We start from the raw sequence: 22,116 nt of genomic DNA on the forward strand, positions 1-22,116 counted from the left end.
AGTTTGTAATCTCTCAATTTGCAGGTGACTGGGCAGCAATTTAGGCCCAAAGATTTCATTTTTTTTCTGTGTCATATCTCTCTGCTCACACCAGTTCACTTCTGTGTAAAGCAACCCTGCACAGCTTCTCAGGACATGGGCATAACAGCAAGCCTCTCACACAAACTGTTTCTAACCCAGTCCAGGCAAAGCTCTTTCTCACCCTCATAAGCCAAACATTACAGTCCATAGTTCTTATTGCTTTCAGGTCTTTCAATTATGACCAAACTAAGAGCAACTTGTGGGAAAAAGAGGTTTATTTTAGTTTACAGGCTCAAGGGGCAGCTCCACAATGGCAGGGAAAAATGATGGCATGAGCAGAAGGTGGACATCAATCACCTTCTGGCCAACATAAGGTGGACCATTGCAACATCAGAGTGTGTCAAACACTGGCATGGGGAAACTGCCTGTAATACCGATAAGCCTGCCTCTAACAATACAGTCAGTCCAGGAGGCATTAATTCCCAAATCTCTATCAGCTGAGAACCTAGCATTCAGAATGCATAAGTTTATGGGGGACACCTGAATCAAACCACCACATTCTCTAGTCTATAGTTAGTCAAATGGCTCATTTTACAATGGGGTAGACAGGGTGGGATTCTGAGCTTTATTTTGTCTTGATTTTGGCTTAATTTATTTTGTCTGTATAATGGGCATAATCACAATAGTCTTCATGAGAGGATGCAAAGAGATAGGATACTGGAAGCAGACAACACAGTGCTAAGGTGACCTTCAGCACTCAGGTAATGAAGATTCCCATTTCTTATTTGCTTGTCCCCTCCCCCTTACCAACTAGAAGTGTTGCAACTTTATGTAGGAATTAGCATGTGCTAATGATCTACCTTACACATCACTTTTTCAGTGTGTGCATTTGTTGACTCACACAACAGATTCCTTATGAATTGTAACTAGTTTAGTACATGGGCCTGCACACTCACCTGTATCTGCCTCTCATCTGTCTCACTTATTCAATACCATTTCTTGAGACTTTATATGTACAGTATCTCTCCTGTGTCTGACTTACTTAATTCTATTTCTTGAGAGTTTTGAAAGTTTGCAGTTTGGGGATGATTTGAATTCTCTGAAAAACATTTCAGAAATAGAAACCATATTCAAGTGGGCTGAGGAGTTCGTGAGAAACTTTAGATACTTTTATGCATATATGTTGCCTGTATGCAGATCAACTATGTGTAATCTCAAAGCAGTTGATACACTAAAGCGCTGGGGTTGCCAAGAGCCTTTTGAGCAAGGAACATAAAACACCACCATAGGAGAGTAGCCAGAATACATTCACTGATGCTGGAGTGCCAGGCTTACAGTGAAGAGGCTGGTTTTCTTTTCTTTTCTTTTCTTTTTTTTTTGTCCATTAAGAGCTCACAACACTTTCCTTAAAAGACAGAGCTGGGGCATTGGCGTAGTTTGCCTCACGGAGGTCTGCGTTTTGCATTAGCACAGGCAGAGTGGTGGCTTGTATTTGCATAGCAGACTGTCTTACTATTTAATTATAAAATGAATTTTGATCTTTTAGACTACATGCTGACTAAAAATGGAGACTCATGGAAAGAATCAGCATTTCCTTGAGCATCAGAGGGTGGATATTGCATTGATTAATCAATCAGAAATGAGTAAGACTTGAGAATTTCTTTGCAGAGGAAAAGAGGGCCGAGAAAAACATCTCTGCCTGAGGCCAGGGAGCTGTTAGAACTTATTAATGAAGGTTGTTAGAACTGTTTAAATTGTCTAATACTCATCCTGAATCCTTTGAGAATTATTCTAAGTCTCAGTGGTCTTTGGTTCATCCATATGTATTAACTGAATTCTTTGAGAGATTTTCTTCTGAGAATGTTGGTACTTGCAGATCTCTGCATTGTTTGTTAAGGATTTAAAATGCAGCCATTATTCAGAGCCTGGATGGCCATTTTGATTGTTGGTTTTTGTTCAGTGTTTCTTTTAAAGCAGTGTTTCTGTTTCCATGATAGATTGCATTCCTTGATGATTGTCAACAGCTGTGTAAGAGGTAGCTGTGTAGAATCTTTTCTCCTAGAGTATTCAGAGAAAAGGAAGGTGGCTTTGGTGGCTCCACAGTAACCACACAATGGCATAAAACAATAGCAAATAAGTAAATAGACAAAATGAGAAAAATCTAAGATCAAATGGTAAGTAGGCACCTCTGCTTTTCTCATACCTTGTGTCACTTACTTCCTTTGGTCATTTCCCTCATTTCTTCTGTCTTCTTTTTGCCCTACTTTCTCATAGAGATAGTTTGGCACTGGGGGATTTTATCCCATAGCCATGAGCACTTCAGCTGACTTGAGCCAGAAAGGAATCAGTGACGTGTTATTGAGGTATTCCCAATATTGAATTGAAATGACCTGTCACTTAACAGTCGCACTTATGATTAAAAAGAATGTTAGTTCTTTAACTGTTTATTTACGATGAAGGCCAAGGGTAGAGTACAGATAAAGGGGGTTTTCTCTAAGGTATGCCTTTACCCTTTGTATTTTAGTTACCATAGAAATGACTTTGTTGGGTTCAGGAAAACATTTTCCCAGCCCTGTTTCTCAAGGTGCATCCATTATTCCTTAGCCTTCTCTCTTGGTATTACATTTGACCACTGGGCTGAAGGGGAATGAATGGGGTTCAGAGGAAGGAAAGAAGCATTTTGGATGCAAGATTGGAATGAAAAAAGACTTGGCAGAGCAGCTGTTTTATCTATACTATTCAGACATGAGGGTTTTCCATGAAGCAGAGGCCCTGCGTTCCTCAGTCATCCTCATTTTCTTAGGGTTATTTCACCCTTTGAAAATTAAACCTTAGTTATTTTGTTGGCTGCTGCTGCTGCTTCTCCTTCTCCTTCTTCTTTTTACAGCCATGACCTCAGTGTTTTCCAGACCAGTTTCTGACTCGTGGACTCAAGTAGCAATGTGTCTCATCCTCCCAAGTAGCTGCACTGCAGGTGCATGCCCCTGCATGTGGCTGGTGTGCTGGTTTCTATGATATTAGTTTATGCTAAGAGTTGCCAAAACTAATAATGAGCCTTACTCAGTCACTGTGGTGGTTCTGAGCCATGTTCTGCCCTGCTCCTTCCCTGTGAATGCAGCACTCCTGTGGATGCTCTGGAGCAGCTGGCTTTCTTGTCAGGCTGTGGTAGGTCTGCGGGACGATGCCCCCACCACTGTGCTGTGCGGTGCATCCATGTGGAGACTCAGTGAATACTTACTGAGACAACGAAAGGATGAATAGCTGGAGGCCAAAAGCATTGCTAATAATCAAGAACATACATGAAAATAACAACCCACGTTAAATCATGGGGAATGGCTAGATCTGTTTTCATTTCCAAGTTCTTTATTTTAACAAGGTACAAATTCATGAGTTTAATGAATGACCAAATGATGTGGCCCACCTGGTGTTGAGAACCTTTTGACGCAAAGTAATTAGTAGCTGTTATTGTAGTGGATATAGGTTCTTTGTGTGGTACCATAAGCTAGTATCCCACTTGAAATTTGAGGGGAAAAAAAAAGCAATAATAATTTAAACAGAAATTCTATTTGGGCACAAATGACCCCAGTAGATTTATGCAATTTATATACCCACATGCTTATTAAGTTTCCTGATTGTTCCCTGTGTTCGAGCTAGGTCCCTGTGGACATGGTGGTGGGCCTTCTTGGTTCCAGAGCTGTAGTTTCTGATCACATCAAGTATGAGGACTTGTTGCAAGCTGGTACCCTCATCCCAGTGTAATACTTTGCACCTTTGCTTATGATTAGCACAGAGAATACTTTATTATATCTTTTGATGTTTTCTTTCCCTTTCTACCTCTCTATTATGAAAAATTTAAAGTATATAGAAACTGCAAAAGTATAGTACAGTATTTCTTTCTGTTGCATAGATTCAGCAGTTACTAACATTTCCATATTTGCTCTCTCTGCATCTTATTTGGTGAACCATTCAAAAGTAATAAACTTAATATTTAACCATGATACTTGTCCTAAGGAGAGGAACAATGATTTTCTATTAAGTGTAATTTAATATATAGCACCCCTTTTCCTTTTGGAAGAATATTGGGCCCATTGTGCAGCAGGTTGTTCTTTTCTATAGCGTTATTTAAGCCATCCTTCAAGGAAGAGCTAGGTCTGTCCATCCATTTATCCCTCCCTCCTCCTCTCTCCCTTCCTCCCTCCATCCATTTTTCTTTCCTTCCATGTGGTGCTTCTCATAGATGCTAGGCAAGTACACTTCTATTAACTTATATCTCTAGCTCCAAATGTGAGGTTTTGTGGAAGTTTACCTCTTGTTACTCCACCACTCATCTTTGTAGATATAGACAGAGAAAGCTGGCATGAAGCAGATTCCTGATAAAGGAATTATTGATGGAGGAAACATGGAAGAACATGGAAGAAGGAATACAAAAAGCAGAAAAGCAGAAAATCAGTATTCTGCCAACTTCTTTGTAATTATTATTTAAGGCAAAGATTCTAAACCACTAGAGGAAAGGCTTTCAGGAACAGGATATTCAAACAGTGCCAAAGTATTACTCAACAGCATGCTTGCTAATTGCAGTGGGGAAACATAATTTTGCAATGAGAGCTTTGGAGCCAGGTCCAAGTAGTTAAGCTAACTATTACTGATAGTGGAGTAGCCTAACAGTACCTGCCCCTGGTACTGCTATGAGTGGCTCGTGATATCACCTATATAGCACAGTTTGAGGATCCTGGATCCAACATGCTTGTGATCAGAAGTATTTTGATTTGAAGAGGTATTTGGGTTTTGGAATATTTGCATACATTGCTAGTCACATATTACCAGGAAAAAATCTGAGATGTTTCTGAAATTTACAGTTTTATGAGCATTATGTGTACACTCAGATGCTTGAGGAAACTTAGTTAAGCCTTCCAGACCTCACAGGAAATAATAGGCCAGAGAAACAGGTTATAGAATACCATAGGTAAACAGCCCTGGTCAGTAATGCTTTGAAATGAATTTGCATTTTATTGATTACCTGACATTTACCTGCCCTTGAGAATAGCCAAGTCTTTATTCACTTGAGTCAGTTCCATTGAATAATAGGCAGATGGATCTTGGACACAAGACCCTTGGAGCGCTTACAGTAGTTGCTGCTTCTGGCAAATCAGAACAGCATAGACTAAATATAGTCCCTTTGACAGGGTCTCTTTGCAGCTCATATGGTCCTTAATAATAGAGGAATTTAGGTCACAGATGCTAGTCTGCCACTTAGTGACATGTAAAAATGAAGGATGAAAAGCTGATCATGCCCCAAGCATTTGACTTACAGGTGATTATGTGTTTTGCTGTAGAGGTGTTTAGAAAGAACTGAAAAATTGGCAGTTTATTTGGTGCTTGCTTATGATTAATTTAGTTGCTGGTTTTGTTAGCCCTAAAATTGGTCTTCCAGGAATGTTCAGGGGTTAAGCTGTATCATCAAGGCAGTGTATTTATTAAGTGGTCATTGTTTCAACTCTAATCTATTATTGATCTTTCAGGCCTACAGCAGCAGAACTTTTAAAATGCAAATTCTTCCAGAAAGCCAAGGTAACATGCTTAAAAACCCAAGTAAATCTGCTATTTTGAAATCACAGTGAGTTCACAGGTCTCTGATTTGGTGTTACACTGTTGGGATCATTTGTCTTACAGAACAGAGAATACCTGATTGAGAAGCTGCTCACAAGAACGCCAGACATAGCCCAAAGAGCCAAAAAGGTAAGCACCACCTATCCCCTTCACTTTGCAGGAGCCTGTCCCCAGCCGGTAATGAAACTCATATATAATCAGGAGAAAACTACCTGCATACTCTGGCTGTGCTATTTCGAGGCTGTCAGATGGAGATCATCCTGAGAGCTGCATGTGCCTGCTGTTGATCTCAGCTTGCTGTTGCATGTTTGGGCATGGAAGCAATGTGAAACTCAGATGATCTCCTTTTTCCATTCACCAACTGTGTTGAAAGAGGTCACAGAGGATGGGTTATGGTGAGGTTTAACTATTGGAGAAGTAAAATAGCTTTGGATAACTTTCCATTCGGATTTACAAAAGAGAATTGGTCCTTTACAAACATAGTTTGAAGTTATGACAATGAAAGATTACACACACACACATTTGGTGTTTTGAAATAAAGTTTTGCTCTAGCCCAGGTTGACCTGGAATTCACTGTGCAGTCTCAGCTGGCCTGGAATTATTGCGACCCTCCTTCCTCTGCCTCCCAAGTTCTGGGGTTAAAGGCCTGTACAACCACACTCAGCAGATATTTGTTTTTGATAGTGGTTTGATCTGTGATTCTTTTTCTAGTCTAATGTTAATTAAAAATTTTCAGTCTAGTGCTTACAGTTTTAAAATAGTATGTCTGTGTGAGCATATTTATTTAGTTATGCATTCATCCAGAGTTTGTTACTATAGATTTTCTTATATGTATGTGACCTAATGAAATGTCACCATTGGTTTTAGTTTGGTTTTAAAGTTATATTGAATATTTGTAATTAAAAATATACAGTCAACAGATTGAGAAATGGAAGTTTCCCCTTGCCTCCCTTTTTACTGGCCTAGAGAAAGCTGATATGAAACTGAATTGTGTATGTTGAAATAAAATAGGCAGATGTGCTTCTCAGATTGTACATTGTTGCATCTGATTGCTAACTTCAAGCCATTGTCTTTTCTAAAACATTTTTCTGAAAATGTATTTAGCAGACTCTTTAGAGTTGTTTTAAGCAGTTTTTAAAACAGGTGAGGAGGAACTCACTCTGTAAGTGTCGGAGCTCCTCTCTGGGCCAATGGACTTCTGGGTGCTGGCTTCTGTTTTTGATGGGGGAGATGATGGTGTTCAGTTGGGATACCCTGGTTTTCCAGACCTCTTGTTTCTGAGCGAGCAGGAAGAGCTGGGATAATGATCCATCCAGTGGCAGGGGAGAAGGGCAGCACAGACCAGCTAAACTTCTGTCCGAGAGAGTGAGTAAGAATCTAGAAGCACTCTCCTATGGTTTGAGATGTCTTAACTGCAGACAGAGAAGAGCCTGCAGACCTGCTTTGGGGTGTTGTTGGTCTTTTGATAACATGTCCAAAATGTCAGCCAGAACTGATAAAGCTTTTATAGGAAGTACCTTCCTGTCTTTGTTTATTTGTTTTGGTTTGCACTTTTTTTTTTGTTTGTTTCTGGAAGATTCATCTGTTTCCCCACCCTTAGCACACTGAGAATTCACTTAATTCACACTGTAGCCCAGGCTGGCCTCAAACTCATGATTCTCCTGCCACTGTCTCTTTAATGCTGGGATTATAGTTATGCAACACTACACACAGACCCTCCTGTGTTTAACTAGACATCTATAATAGATTTATAACTGTGCTATTCTCTCTCCATTATCTTCTCTGGTCTATCTCAGACAGTGCCAAAAGTTTAGCTTTCTGATACTTGACAGTGTTTTCTAAAATTAAACGAAATCAGTGAGCTACAGGTGTTATGAGAGACTTTGTCTCAAAATATAAAGTGGAGAGAGATTAAGGCAGACATCCAGTGTTAACTCTGGCCTCCATACCCCCTGCTCATGCCTACACACAAGAACACATGTACACACATACACATGAAAAATCAAAGAAAAGTCATGTTATTTATTACATATTATGTGCTATATATTTCCAAATTGCATTTGGTATGTGTCTTAGGCAGAAACCTCTAGAGTTTTTAAAGATATGATTTTCCAGTTTTGTCTGATGATGTTTATTGGCTTCTTCTGTTTGGGTTTGCTTATTATTATTCTTGTTTTGAGACAGTGTCTCACTCACTATGTAGTTCAGGATTGCTTTAAACTCATGATTCCCCTGCTTTTGCATTTTAAGTGCTAGGATTACAGATGTGTGTCACCACACTCCAAAGGTAGGCTATGGTCTCCTTGATTTTAGGCTTCACCTTCCATCCTTACCTGCCATCTATCTTTCAAATGGAAAATGGCTTCACATCTTTAAGAGTTCTGTGAAGTAGTAATGACATTACAAGGAAGTTCTTTAATCATCTTATAGGATAGAGTGTAGCAATGTTCTCCTGGCTCTCTAGCTCCCTAAACATGGCTGTCCTTCTCTCACAGTTCTCACCTTGAAAACACTTTGGTTATCACCTGTACCATACTGCTTTCATGTAGATTTGTTGGCAGGTACACTGCCTCGGGCAATACAATCACAGTGCATTTCCTCTACATAGTATGTGGCCAGAAATGTTAACTGAAGTAACGATCCTCATGTTCCCAAGTATACCAAAGAAAGGTCATCAAAGCTCTGTTTTGTTCAGTCACTTGACTTCCTTGAATGATTGGTGTGCACTTGTTCCTAGGATTACTCTTAAGAGAGGGCAGCTACCCTCACTGTTCTTGCTTCGTGATGTTGGTAAGCCTTCACGTTATTCCAAGAGCAAACTTCTCTTGATGACTTGGCCAGAGGAAGTAAATGCTACTTGAATTGGCATGTGCAATGACACCTTTACTATAGCATATCTTCACATTTCCTTGGTTTTCACAGTACTTAAGTAACTTTTGTTTAAAAGTAGTATTGGGGAGGGGGAAGGTTTTTAACATGGCTTTCATTCTTAGACTTCTGTTTATTAAGATCTCCTCAGCTGATTACTTTCCTCTTGGACATAGTGTCTCTAGGTGACTTTTCTGGGTTCTGTGGTATGGATTTGCTCCCCAGAAGCCACCTGATGCTTGTTTGCTGACTTCTTTTGTCCACTTATTTAGTTTTCCAAATGGAAACATGGGCCGGTGCTTAAATGACAACTGGGTCTGTCATTGAAGCTCTTGGTTATTTAGTCAGTTGTGTTGACTTGTGCCTGTTGTCATAAACAATATTTGTCTTCTCACTTATAGTAAACAAAACATAGCTTTTTCTTTAATCTGAATGACTGACCCATTTAAAAGAGACAGGACCTTTTATTGAAGCTGCTATCAGAAAGTCCTTTGGAGGCCACCACTGCTCTGCTTTTGTTACGAACAAGAAGCCTGTCTCATGCATGTCCAACTAATCTTTGATGCATTGATTGAGAGCCACCTAATTCCATAAGGGTAGACAATCCTCATTTCATTTAGATTGACTGGGGAGGTAGTGTGGCTTCCTTATAAGTGAGTGATGCAAAGTTATTATTTTTGTGTGTGGAAATTTTTGGAAATCAGGAACATTAATTTTCTTCTTGTAAGAATTTGGTCCATTTGGCTGACAGCATGTTTAGGGACCATTTTGGTTTTCTTTGACTCTTTTTTTGAAATGGAAATTATCTGACATCAGGCACATGCTGAGGGCACTGAGAGATTTGATGTTCCTGTACCTCAACATGCTCTCTAAGCTAGAGTATGCTAAGAATGAAGCCCCCAAGAAGAGAGCTAATTGTCACTACATGACTTCTTTCTACTTCTCATTTGTCTCACGTATGAGCAAAAATGGCTTCATGCCTTTGCTGCTTTTCATGCAGCTCTCTGGAGTTTGTTTCCAGCCATCTTTGGGGGAATGAAAGCTTGAGCATGCATTCCTGCATTTACTCTGTTGGGTTCACTTGGTAGGGAAGGGCATCAGCAGTTTTGGTAAGATCAAATGCAGGTGCCGAAGGCTTTGTGGGCATCTTCTACAAGGACATCCAGTCCTCAGAGCTGGCTGATGTCCGAGCCTTATGCATAGGGCCCTTAAATCACTGTAGTCATCCTCAGAGTCACATGCCTCTAGAAACCCACGTAGGGCAGAAAAGAGAGCAGTGGTGTCAAGTGCATAGAGACTGGGAAGGGATGAGGTGCAGCAGCACAACTCACAGTTCTTGCTGTGTTTGCATGGGACGTAGGGTGCGCGAGAGTGTTCATTTGTATCGTGTTAGCCCCACAACTGGAAAGTTAGAAATGGTCAGTAAGTTAGTCATTATCACAAGGAGAAAAGGATATCATGTTTCTGCCACTTTTGGGTAGAGCCATTGTGACTTAGAAAGATAGGGACATTATGTATAGTTTCCATCATCTTTATATCAGTATGTAAGACTGTGTCTATATTTTAAGGACCCAGAAGCACTGTGTTACTGAAGATCCTGAGAAGAAGAAGAAATATTGCGCACTCAGCTGATATGCATTCACACATTTCACATCACTTTCATATCTGCTTTCTTATTTGTTGCAAACAGTTGTGCAGAAGGCAGGTAGAATAGGTGTTTGTACATCTCACAGGTAAAATATGAGAGGGCTTGCTCAAAGTCCCACTACTAGTAAGAGTCAGGAGTGGGCTCCATTCTTAGTTCTGGTTGCTCCTCCTACTATATCATACCCAGAAGAAGAGGAGAATGGATAAAAGCAAGGAGTGTTATTTTGGATGAATAAAGGGAGCTACATTTGTCATTCCCAGTGCAGGTTGTCCAGTGTTACACACGGGTGAGGTGGGCTAGGGTAGTGCCCACACCATTTGTGACCACCAGGAGATGCTGGTAGTAAACAAGGGAGTTTGCCAGGGTTTTAGCAGTGTGGAGTGAATATGGTGATAGTAGGGTTTTAAAAGTCTGAAAGGAGAAATGGCTCTAGTGAGGGTTTGGTACCATCAACAGTTGTTAACTAACTTATATTAAATAATAATTGTTTGATAATGTGGGGCCCAGCCTCTCATTCCTAATTGGCAAAGATAACACCTGCCAGTGTTTGTGAGGCTCAGATTAGGCAACCCCTAGGATGTGTATATCACAGTGGCTGGACAGAATATCCAATAAATGGTTGTTATCATCATTACAGTATATTTTATCATGTTATGATCATTTTTGCTGCTTTTGCTAGTACTGTTTGTTGCTATAACATCAGTGTTTCTGTTTTATGATTGTTGCTGCCATAGGGGACACCATGGAGGCTTCTCCTACTATGGAGAAGGTCATGGAATTGGTAGATGTGGGACATGAGGAGAGGGGAGGGAGAGAATTAATTGAGCATCTCTGTATGCCGTGCTAGATACTTGATTTAGATTTGTCTCAGTTGTTGCATCATTATAATCATCAGTGGAGTCCTGAATGTATGAGATATGATAGATAATGTAACAGAAATAATGTGAGATTAAGAATTGTTTAAAAGCGAGTGGAAAGGTAAAACCAAATATTGAAAGTTAAACCACTCGTAAAGATTTTAAAGTGGAAAAGACCATAAATACCTCCTGGTCCACCGTTCTTGAATGCTGAGATCCAGGAAGGTTGGTCTTCAACCAGGGCCACGTCGTCCTGCATGGGAGCGTCCAGAGTCCAGAGCCAGCTTCTCAGTGTGCTGCCATTTAGTCTCTCTGAGTTGATAAAGCAGAGAACTACTTCTTAGTTTCTGCAAAATTGCTTTTCCTCCTTCTGGGATCTCAGAGTTAATTTATAAAATGTTGAAGGTTATATATTATCAAGAAACCAGACATTAGATGATTTTAAACATTTAGATTCTAGTTTTGTCCCATGTTTTACCAGTAGAGGGCAACAACGAGTTTTAGTAAAACCCAAATGCAAGTTTGGCGTTTTTGATGGTACAAACTTATAATAGAGAGATCAGAGGTGTTAGGTGGCTACTGAACCAGTTCTGAACACTTAGCTCCTCAGTCAGTGGATGTTACTTTATTGAGGAGGCTTTTAAAGGGTGATGCTTTAAGTACATTTCATAACCACCTTTTTAAATTAAAAATTACATTTATATGATATTTTCTTTTAACAAGCCAGGGTAATCTAGCATTTTACTTTAACTCATATAAAAGCCCAAAGTCTCAAGTTTTAAAATATGATCGGAATGATTCTAATATTTTGACATTAAATTGCAGTAATTTTTTTATATCAGCTGCATGAATTTATTTCCAGAAGTTCTTTTGTTTCTAAGATTCTCCTTACAGCAGGGTAAATAGAAGTAGGAGGGAATCAAAATGTGTGCTATGAAAAATAAACTTATCCTATTCCAGTTACTACACACATTATGCATTTACTGACAAATATCCCAGATGTGACAAATGGGCCCCAGAGTATAGTCCTTACAGCTTCCATTTTGTTGCTTAGAAACAGACATTTATATCCATTTCTGAAAAGAGCCTAGGTGTTTGTAGGGAAGAGGGCAGAAGTGGTATACTTACTATTTTAGAGTGGGGGAACAGTAGATTAGAGAGCCTAGAGTTGCTGGTATGACTGTGACTCTTAAGTGGAAAAGTTTTCTTAGAGTATAGGCTCATTTATGTTTCTATTAATTTTTTAATTTTATTTTAATTTATTTTTTATTTGTCAGAGAAAGAGGGAGAGAGAATGAGAATGGGAATGAGAATGAATGGGCATGCCAGGGTCTTCACCCAATGCAAATGAACTCTAGATGTGTGAACCCTCTTGTACATCTGGATAACATGGGTCCTGGGGAATTGAACCTGGGTCCTTTGGCTTTTCAGGCAAATGCCTTAACCACGAAGCTATCCGTACAACACTCTATTAATTTCTGAATATGAAAGTTAGGACAGTTTGTTTAGTTGGAACCATGCCTTTAGTCACTAGGGGGCACTCTCAGAATAGTTTATGAAAACCTTTGCAGCTATAGATTTTGTTCTTTTGCTCTGTGGAATTTGCCCATGTTTGGGCTGGGGTGAATTCAACCAGCAGTGAAGGTGGAGCAGAGTATGCAGAGACTCACCGTATGTAGAGAATTGCTTTCAATGCAATGGGTAAAGTGAGGTAAAACAAAAGAACTGTGAAACAACTGGTTGCTGGTGACTGGGAGCTGACAGGCTCTTTGGCAGTTGTGATTTTTCTGGTCCTCACTTAGGAGAATGTACTTTATAGATCATAGTATCTTTTTTTATTTAATATTTTATTTATATATTTGAGAGTGACAGAGAGAAAGACAGATAGAGGGAGAGAGAGAGAATGGGCGCGCCAGGGCTTCCAGCCTCTGCAAACGAACTCCAGATGCGTGCACCCCCTTGTGCATCTGGCTAACGTGGGACCTGGGGAACTGAGCCTCGAACCGGGGTCCTTAGGCTTCACAGGCGAGCGCTTAACCGCTAAGCCATCTCTCCAGCCCAGATCATAGTATCTTCTGAAGACACTGGGCTTTGTAAACTTTCACAGGTATCTAGAGGCACACTCTTGGAGATTTAGAAACAATGGTGAGTATTCTGAACACAGAGGTGCTGGGTTTATAACTTTGAAGAGAATTGGCTATTTTATGTTACTGGAAATGGTTAGCCAGAGTCATTGGTCCATTGTACTCGTGGGTAGAGGTTTGAGCTATGTACATGCACATGCATTCTGTGCTCTAGTTTTGCATTTATAATATGTGCTAACTTTTTCCAAGAGTTTCTGTATATGAACTAACTTCTGAAACTTGCCTGCAAGTATATGCTGAGAGGAGTACTTCTCCACGTGCTCGTCTCACCTCCTCCCACGCGTGCTCCCTGAGCCTCCCTCATAACCACCAGGACCTGAGCCTTTGCTCCCTGCTAACCTGCCAGGCCTAGCAATCGTTACCCAGCCTTCCAGCTCCCTGAAGTCCTCACAGGCCATTTCTCTTGAGAGTAGAGACACCGCTAAGAGTGGCAAGAAAACTGGGTAGAGTTGTAAAAGTACTATTATGAGCTAGTGTCAGTAAATACCTTTTTGATCTTTTAAAGTTTTTTTTTAAAAAAATATTTATTTCTACTCAGAGTAAGACAGAGACACAGAGAGAGAGAATAAGGGAGGGAGGGCGAATGAATAAATGAGAAAGTGTGTACCAGGGCCTCCAGCCACTGCAAATCAACTCCAAGTGTATGTACCACTTTGTGCATCTGACTTCATGTAGTACTAGGGAATTGAACTTGGGTCATTAGGCTTTGCAGGCAAGCACCTTAATCGTTGAGCCATCTCTTGAGCCCACCATTTTTATTTATTAAAACTTTATTGCCTTTCCTACTTCTTTCTAATATTTTCATTGATTGGTCAATTTGTCACTTACAAAATGAGCTCCATGGATTATTTTGGACAATAGGGACCATTGAAAACTCTCCTTGATCTATATTTTCTAGTCTCTCCTTTCCCCATTTACCACCTCAGCCTTTTACAGACCTGTACAGAATTGCAGATTCTACTTTTTCCTCCAGTATGTAGAACAAGGGAAGTTCTCATGTGTTTCTATGAAGAGACAGTATTCACCCCTCTCTTCAAAAGTCCTGTCCTTCAACTAAAGGTTATAGTTTGAATGTGAAATATCTCCCACAGGCTCATTTATTTGAACAGCCAGTGGTTGTGTTTTGAGAGGCTGGGAACCTTTGGAGAGTGGGGTCTACTTGAAGGAAATGGGTCCATGAGGGTTGGGCTTTGAGTGTTATAGTGCACCCCAGTTCTACCCTGATTTTCTGCTTCCTGATTTAGGGGAAATGTAATGAGCATTTGCCTCACAGATTTGCCACTATGGAGCCGCACCTCCCTACCTTTCTGGCACAATGGACTGTGCCCTTGAAACTGTGAGTCAAAAGGAACACACCTCCACTACGCTGTTTCTGTCAGCTCTTTTGTTGCAGCATTGAGGAAAGTTAGCAGGTTGTTCAGACGAGCAGCTCTGGGGTACAACTTTCTCAAGCCTCCCTGCAGCCATCACAGTCCCTCCATGTTTCCTCTCCACTGCTCTAGCACCTTGGGCCAGATTCTCATCCTGCTGTCAGTGTCATTTGTATTTCATGACCTTTTTTCTGTGTCCTCCTGTGAACTTTCTGGGAGCAGGAGTGGTGCTTTGCGACCCCCCATGTCCCAGGCCCGGCAGTCAGTCAGTGAATACCTAAGGAAGCGCAGGGAGCAGGGTGGTGGCTCCACAGTGATGCCATTGTGAAGGGAGCAGGAAAAGCAAATCTACGGCTTTTTGAAGGATAATGTGAGATGCCTTTCAGCTGATGCTGACATCTTGCATTTCATGACTGAGACTCAGGGAAAAGCAAATTCAAGGTTTAAGATCTTTTTGTTATCACTGACTGACTGGGAATCCTGGATGAGTCCCCCGTCCTAACATAGGACGGTTGGGTTTTGTCCGCTAATCAAGGTGAGCCATGCACTGAGGATTGTTTGACAGCTAACATTGAGTCCCTGCTGTGTAACATATCTGTACTGTCAGCTCGCATCTCTTACATGCAGCCATACTTAATTAGCACAGTATTCCAAAATTAGTTTTAAATTAATTTGAGTGTTCTCTAATTTTTGATAATTTACCACATGTTCCCTCATTTAGGGGAAATAATTTTAGACTGTCTGTACCATGATTTTATAAATCTTTAAAATGAGTATGGCACTTTGGAGACAGGAAGGAGAAGGTCATGGGAAATAATGGAACCATTGGGCACTGTGTGGAAAGGAAGGAGTCGGTGTCATGGAAGGAAGCCAGATGCATTCTCTTCCTTCACCTCTGCTCATATTGAGGGTCTTGGTTTACATTTAAAAAATTCAAAGGCTGGAGAGGTGGCTCAGCATTTAAGGTGCTTGCCTGCAGTACCTAACAACCTGGGTTTATTTCCCCAGGGCCAACTTAAAGCCAGATACACAAAGTGGCTTATGCATCTGGAGTTTGTTTGCAGTGACCTTAACAGCTAAACCATCTCTCCAGCACACCCCACCCCTGCCATTCTCTCTCTCCTCTTTGTCTCTGTCTGCTTACATAAATAAATAAAGAATTAAAAAAATGCCCACATACTAGTGGGTGGGGCATTCTTTTGACCTAGTCAAATGTGATTACCTTACTCAGGATCCAGGATTAAATTTTTAAATATGTATATATATATGTTCTATACATATATGTATATGTATATGTATATGTATATGTATGTATGTATGTGTGTGTGTGCATATATATATATATATATATATATATATATATATATATATATGGATATAGAGAGAGAGCGTGAGAGAAAGGAGAACGAGAGAGAGAGAAAAAGGTAGAGAGAGAGAATGAGCATACCAGGGCCTCTAGCCACTGCAGAGGAACTCCAGATGCATGCTCCCCCTGTGCATCTGGCTTATGTGGGTCCTGGAGAGTCAAACCGAGGTCCTGTGGCTTTGCAGGCAAACACCTTAACCACTAAGCCATCTCTCTAGCCCATCAGGAATAATTTTTTGAAAATATATTTATTTACTTTATTTATTTGAAAGTGAGAGAGACCAAGAAAGAGACAGAAAGTGTGGACACACGTCAAGGCCTCCTGCTGCTGCAGATAAACTCCAGATTCATGTGCCACTTTGTGCATTCTAGTTTTACATGGGCCTGAGGGAAATTAACCTGGGTCATCAGGATTTGCATGCAAGAGCCTTTAAACACAGTCATGTCACCATCCTAGAATAACTTTTTTTTTTCTTTTATGTTTTTCAAGGTAGAGTCTTGCTCTAGCCCAGACTGACCTGGAATTCACTATGTAGTCTCAGGGTGGTATTAAACTCACAGTGATCCTCTTACCTCTGCCTTCTGAGTTTTGGGTTAAAGGTGTGCACCATCATGTATGGCTCAGAATTACTTTTTTTCTTTAAGGAAGATTTTTTTTTTTGTACTTTAAAAAATATTTTGAAATCCAGTAGTTCAAATTGAAGGAATTCAGAGTCAGCCACAGAGGAAAGAAAAGTACATGATAATGTCCTTTCAGTCCACATTTGACAGGTCGCCTGAGGTTACTTTGCTTGATACGTGGCCAGTTTGTTAGCAGAGATGACTGAGGAGGAATTAGGAAGCCTTGTTTAAAAAAAAAAGAAGAAGAAGGCATGTGTGGGTGAAGGGAGAAGTAAGGCACTGTGGAGAACTTCAGCATGTGGCTGGAGGAAAGGCCCAGGAAGAGCTGTGTGTCCAAAAGCCAGAACCACCAAAGTGAGCTTGAGACAGACTCCAGCTGAAGTGCCAGTTCCTACGTCTGCAGAGCACCTTAGCTGTAGCTCAGGCATTTCTCTAGGAAGCAAAATTAGAATCTTGCTGAACTTATGCCTGCCACTTACCCACAGGTTTTCTTCAGGTATTTGTAGACACCATTTTGTGTCCACAGATTCATATCACTATGTTTAAAAATAAATTGCACTGCAGGAATGATTATAATTATAATGAAAACAGCTCGTTTTGTTGGACTTTAGATTGTTTATAATTTCTGTTAATAATTAAATGGGATGAACATCACCACACATGCATGCATTTTTGCCCAAGTGTTACCTAGTTTTTTTGGGGATAAATTCCTAGGAATTGAATTGCTGGTTCAAAAAACATATGGGGGATGGGGAAATGGCTTAGTGGTTAAGGCACTTGCCTGCAAAGCCTAAGGATCCAGGTTCAGCTCCCCAGAACCCACATAAGCACAAGGTGGTCTTACACACAAGAGGGCACATGTGTCTGCAGTTTGATTGCGATGACTAGAGGCCCTGGTGCACCAATTTTCTCTCATAAATAAAATAATTAAAATTATGGTTTATAATTACTGATGTATATTACCACACTGATGTTTAAAATGAGCAGTACTCTATTTCAAATCCAAATTTGAATCTCAGGTTCTTCATTTATAGAGCCATGTATTACAGACAGGCATATATATGCATACATGCACACACAGATGCTTTGTTTAGTGCCTAGCATATGGTGTTAAACATTATTAGTTGATATTGAAATGATATATGTATGCATTTATTTTATTTTTCTCCTAGAATTATAGATGGTATTTGGTAGAATTCCAGATCTTTGGGTAGTTGGCAAATTGAAACCGTCAGTAACTCTAGGAAAGATTAGAATGTGCCAGGGACTAACACTGATGGACACGTAGCTCACTCTGCAGGTCCCACCTTGGGGACCTGCACTCTGAAGGCCATTAATGGTCTTAGGAAGAGATGGTAGCAATAAGGGACATGGACTCTCTTATTCGTAGCCTGTTCCTGAATAAGGGATTATTTTCCGCATGGGGCCTGGCTGAGTGTACAGTGTCCCAAGGTGTTTTCTTTCCCATCACTCTGTCACTGTGATCTCTTCTGTCCAGAACAAACCAATGACATACCAACTGCCAGCTGGAAAGCAGCGAGCCAGCCATTTCCATCAGCTGCAGGCTTGTGCACTGAGAGTGCTCACTACAGAGGGGGCTCGGTGTGCCCATGTGTGCTGTCCTGGGTGTTGGGCATGACCAGCATTCACAGTCATGGGATGACATGCAGTTTCCCTGCCGAAAATTGCCAGGTCATGTCACTGGAGAGTCCTATACAGCAGATATGGGTCCATAACCCCTGCTGTATAGTATGCCACTCACCCTGTTGCCTGCAAAGGCCCATGTGTCCAAGCTTGTTCCCCAGTGTGGTACTGTTGAGAGGTTGTGAGACCTTTAAGAGGCTAGGCTTAGTGGGCTGTCTAAGAGTGGGGTCTGGTGGGTGTGAGCTCCCAAAGTGTGTAGTGAGGTATCAGTGGCTTTCTGCTTCTGTTTTGTTCTGACTCCTGGCTGCCATGAGGTGAGAGATGTTGCTCTGATTAGAGCTTTTTGCCCTGATACACTGTCTCATCACAGGCCCAAAGGCAGCATTGGCTTAGTGACCATGGACTGAAACCTTTGATCCATGGACCAGAAAAACCTTTATCTCTTTCTGAGCTGGTCATCTTCAGTGCTTGTTACATTAACAGAAAGCTAACAACCATGTACTCTGCTTTTTGAATAAGGAGGCCAAGTGATGGTGGTGCAAGCAGTTGACAGCCCCTTTCTGCTTTGCCTCCTGGGTCGGAAGGAAGACACATTACTAAGCTCATTTGTTAGTCTTGCTGTGTGGTTATATAGTTATAACTAAAACACCTGTACAATCTGCTGCTTTTCTCCCTTTACCTACCAGCCTCGCCATGCTGTGTCATCCTTCCCCATGTTCACCCTCTCCCCACCGCTGGCAGTTCTGGGCACTCGGCATGTGACTGTGATCACAAGAGGAGATACTGATAACGGTGATTGAGTGGGTTTTTAATCACTTGTTAAGACCTGCATTTCTGCCTTTGATTTCTGGTTCACTGCTTTCTAAAAAACATTGTTTCAGCTGCAATTAGACGGCAGAAACAATTAATGGATTGTAGGTTCATTAAAGACCAGGGACTCCCCTGTTTAGTTCTGTCGTCAGTACTTTGCAGCTTATGATAAAATAGGTGTTTAATACATGTTAGCCACACGAGTGAATGTGAATGTAATTAAACTTAATGTTATCCTTACTGGGACTTAGGCAGATGTGCATCAGACTTCATTTAATGAAGTTCTTTTTCAGTATTTGTAGGGAAGGAGGCTAGGATTTCTTGGGATTGAGGAGAGTGATATACATTGCATATTACATTGAAACTTCCAGGAGCCTTATAGCTGGTGAATTACAAATTAGAATTCAGATTGATACAGAAGGGCTGAGGATGTGACTCTTGCCTAGCATGTCTGAAGCCCTGGGTTCAATCTCTAGCAACACAAATACACACACACTCCGAAGAATTCAAGTAGATACTGAAAATTTCTCTTTGAAGTTTTAAGATGGAAATTATTTGTTTTATGAAGTGGATTTTGGTAACTTGACTGATTAGACAGGGGGTTGAGAAAACAAAGAGATCATCAAAACATAGCACAGGGAAATAGGAAAATAAAAATTAGGGGAGAGAGAGAGGGAGGGCACGAAGGAGAGAGGATGGGAAGGACAGAAGAAGGGAGGATGGGGAAGAGAGATTAAAACTATGGAAGATGGGTGAGCAGCTGATCCAACCTTCTTACAGAGAAAATGCAGGAGAGTTAGTATGTGAACAATTTTCTAGAGGTTATGAAAGTTGTCTACAGAAATAGGGGAAATATTATGATTATAAGATAAATCTGAGCCACAAAAATGATGTGGTGGTACATGTCTGTGATCTTAGCACTTAAGAAACAAAAGCAGCCGGACGTGGTGGTGCACGCCTTTAATCCCAGCACTCGGGAGGCAGAGGTAGGAGGATCGCCATGAGTTTGAGGCCACCCTGAGACTGCATAGTGAATTCCAGGTCAGCCTGAGCTAGAGTGAGACCCTAACTCAAAAAAAACCAACCAAAAAAAAAAAAAAAAGGAAGGAAGGAAAGAAAGAAGAAAGGAAGGAAGGAAAGTAGGAAGATCAGAACTTCAAGACAGACTTAGCTACATAATGAATCCAAAGTCAGCCTGAGCTGTAGGAGGTCTTTCTTCTCTCTCTAATAAATCAGTAAATATTGGAAAAATTATCAAGAGAAAAATATTCAAAAATGAGAACACAGTAGAACCTTTTACATTAACAAAAACTGAGAAAATTTATACTTAATAGGCCTACAGTAAAGTATTTATTGGAAGAATGAAGATGCACATTAACTAGCGAGGCATCTAATCTGAAATATGAAGAACAGTATTAACTGCAAAAAAATGAAAAGTTGATTAAAAATCAAAATTAGTGGCATGTGAAAGAGCAGCAACCACAACATCATAGATAATGACAGCTCCTGCAGAGGGTGAGAAAAGCTGTAATACACTGAACTGCCACATGCCAAACATCTACAGGAGATAGATAAGTTTTTTTTTTTTTTAATTTATTTATTTGAGAGTGACAGACAGAGAGAGAAAAAGGCAGATAGAGAGTGAAAGAGAGAATGGGCGCACCAGGGCCTCCAGCCACTGCGAATGAACTCCATACGTGTGCGCTCCCTTGTGCATCTGGCTAACGTGGGTCCTGGGGAATCGAGCCTTGAACCGGGGTCCTTAGGCTTCACAGGCAAGCGCTTAACCACTAAGCCATCTCTCCAGCCTGATAGATAAGTTTTTAAGGAAATATAACTTAAGGAAAACAATAGACTGAGTAGTGTATAGGGAACAGAAATGGATGTTATTTCTTATTGGTAGAAATTTAAGTAAATAAAAAAAAAAGATATAGAAGAATTTTTGGAGGAAATAGTTTAAGTGTAGTGGAAACCCTAATAAATGAACAGAAAAACCAGGCTCATGAAGAAGACATAGAAAAATCCCCAAGTGGTTGATAGTCAGCACTGATCCAGACAAGGTGGTTCTAAAATTTACCTGACAAAAACTCAAGAATACACAGTATATTTCAATAAGACTTTGTGATATTACAGTAGCACAATGGTAAATGGGCTAAAATAATGCAGAAATAGCCCCTTGTATTGTAACCAAACTTGATATATGTCAGAAGTGTGTTGTAGATCTGTGTGGAATTGAGAGTATATTCTATTAAATAATAGTTCCAAGACAAGATGAATACATACATACATACATACATGTAAATATAAATATATATTTTATCTTAAACCATACATTCTTTTCCAGTTGATTGCAATGTAGATATGAGAGGCAAAATACTAAAGCTTTTGGAAGAGAAAACATATAGGACCAAAGGAGTTTTTCTTAGATACAAGTCAGACTGTTTATAAAAAGAAAGGACTGTTAAAGGTCAACTACATATTGTATTTGGGGACAATTATTTATCAAAAGAATCACTGATAGAGTACAAAGACAATTCAAAGTAGGTCATGTTATTTTTAAGGTATGAACTGACTGTATACAGAACTTAAGGCAGTAGCAAAATGAATGTAAATGCACAATTCCAGGCCTTCCCAGAAGGAGAAATATAAATGGCTTCTCACCATGTGCAAGGATCTCTCACATAGTAGACAAGAAAAGAAGGTCATCAAAACAATGAGAATTTACCACTTCCCCCTGTGATTTCATCAGAAGCCAAGCAGCCTGGAAATGCCCTGTTTGAGTGTTTGGCTGGAGGGTTGACCTATATGTAGCACTTCTGGTGAGAGTGAAAGTTAACACAACCAATTTATAAGAACCCTGCACCTCTATGGCCTGAAGCCCAGGATTCTACACTTGGGAACTGCATGTCCAAAGAACCACTTGCACTCCATGCCATGATCTTAGCACAAGATGTTACAAGAACGTTCAAGTCAATGATGTTTGCAATTATAAACAAAAGAAAATGTCTCATGTAAACACACAAGAGAATAAAGATTATGTCTCCCACATATTAGGAGTTCATATCACTGTGAAAATGAACCATGTAAATGAGTTTCAGAAATGTAATATTGAGTAAAAGTGAACAAACTGAAGAGAATGGTCAGATTGATACCGTGTTTA

General features: G+C 40.4%; 1 protein-coding gene across 1 annotated transcript in view; it reads left to right on the plus strand.

Moving 5' to 3' along the window:
- Stk39 (serine/threonine kinase 39) overlaps positions 1-22,116 on the plus strand; it is a 303,688-nt gene that overhangs the window by 126,462 nt on the left and 155,110 nt on the right. The window contains exons 9-10 of the mRNA XM_045147545.1: positions 5,541-5,589; positions 5,692-5,757. Of these exons, the coding sequence (XP_045003480.1) occupies positions 5,541-5,589; positions 5,692-5,757 (115 nt within the window). The remainder of the gene's footprint in view (positions 1-5,540; positions 5,590-5,691; positions 5,758-22,116) is intronic.

This window comes from Jaculus jaculus, chromosome 4, assembly GCF_020740685.1.
Source record: "Jaculus jaculus isolate mJacJac1 chromosome 4, mJacJac1.mat.Y.cur, whole genome shotgun sequence".
In the NCBI taxonomy this organism is placed as follows: domain Eukaryota; kingdom Metazoa; phylum Chordata; class Mammalia; order Rodentia; family Dipodidae; genus Jaculus; species Jaculus jaculus.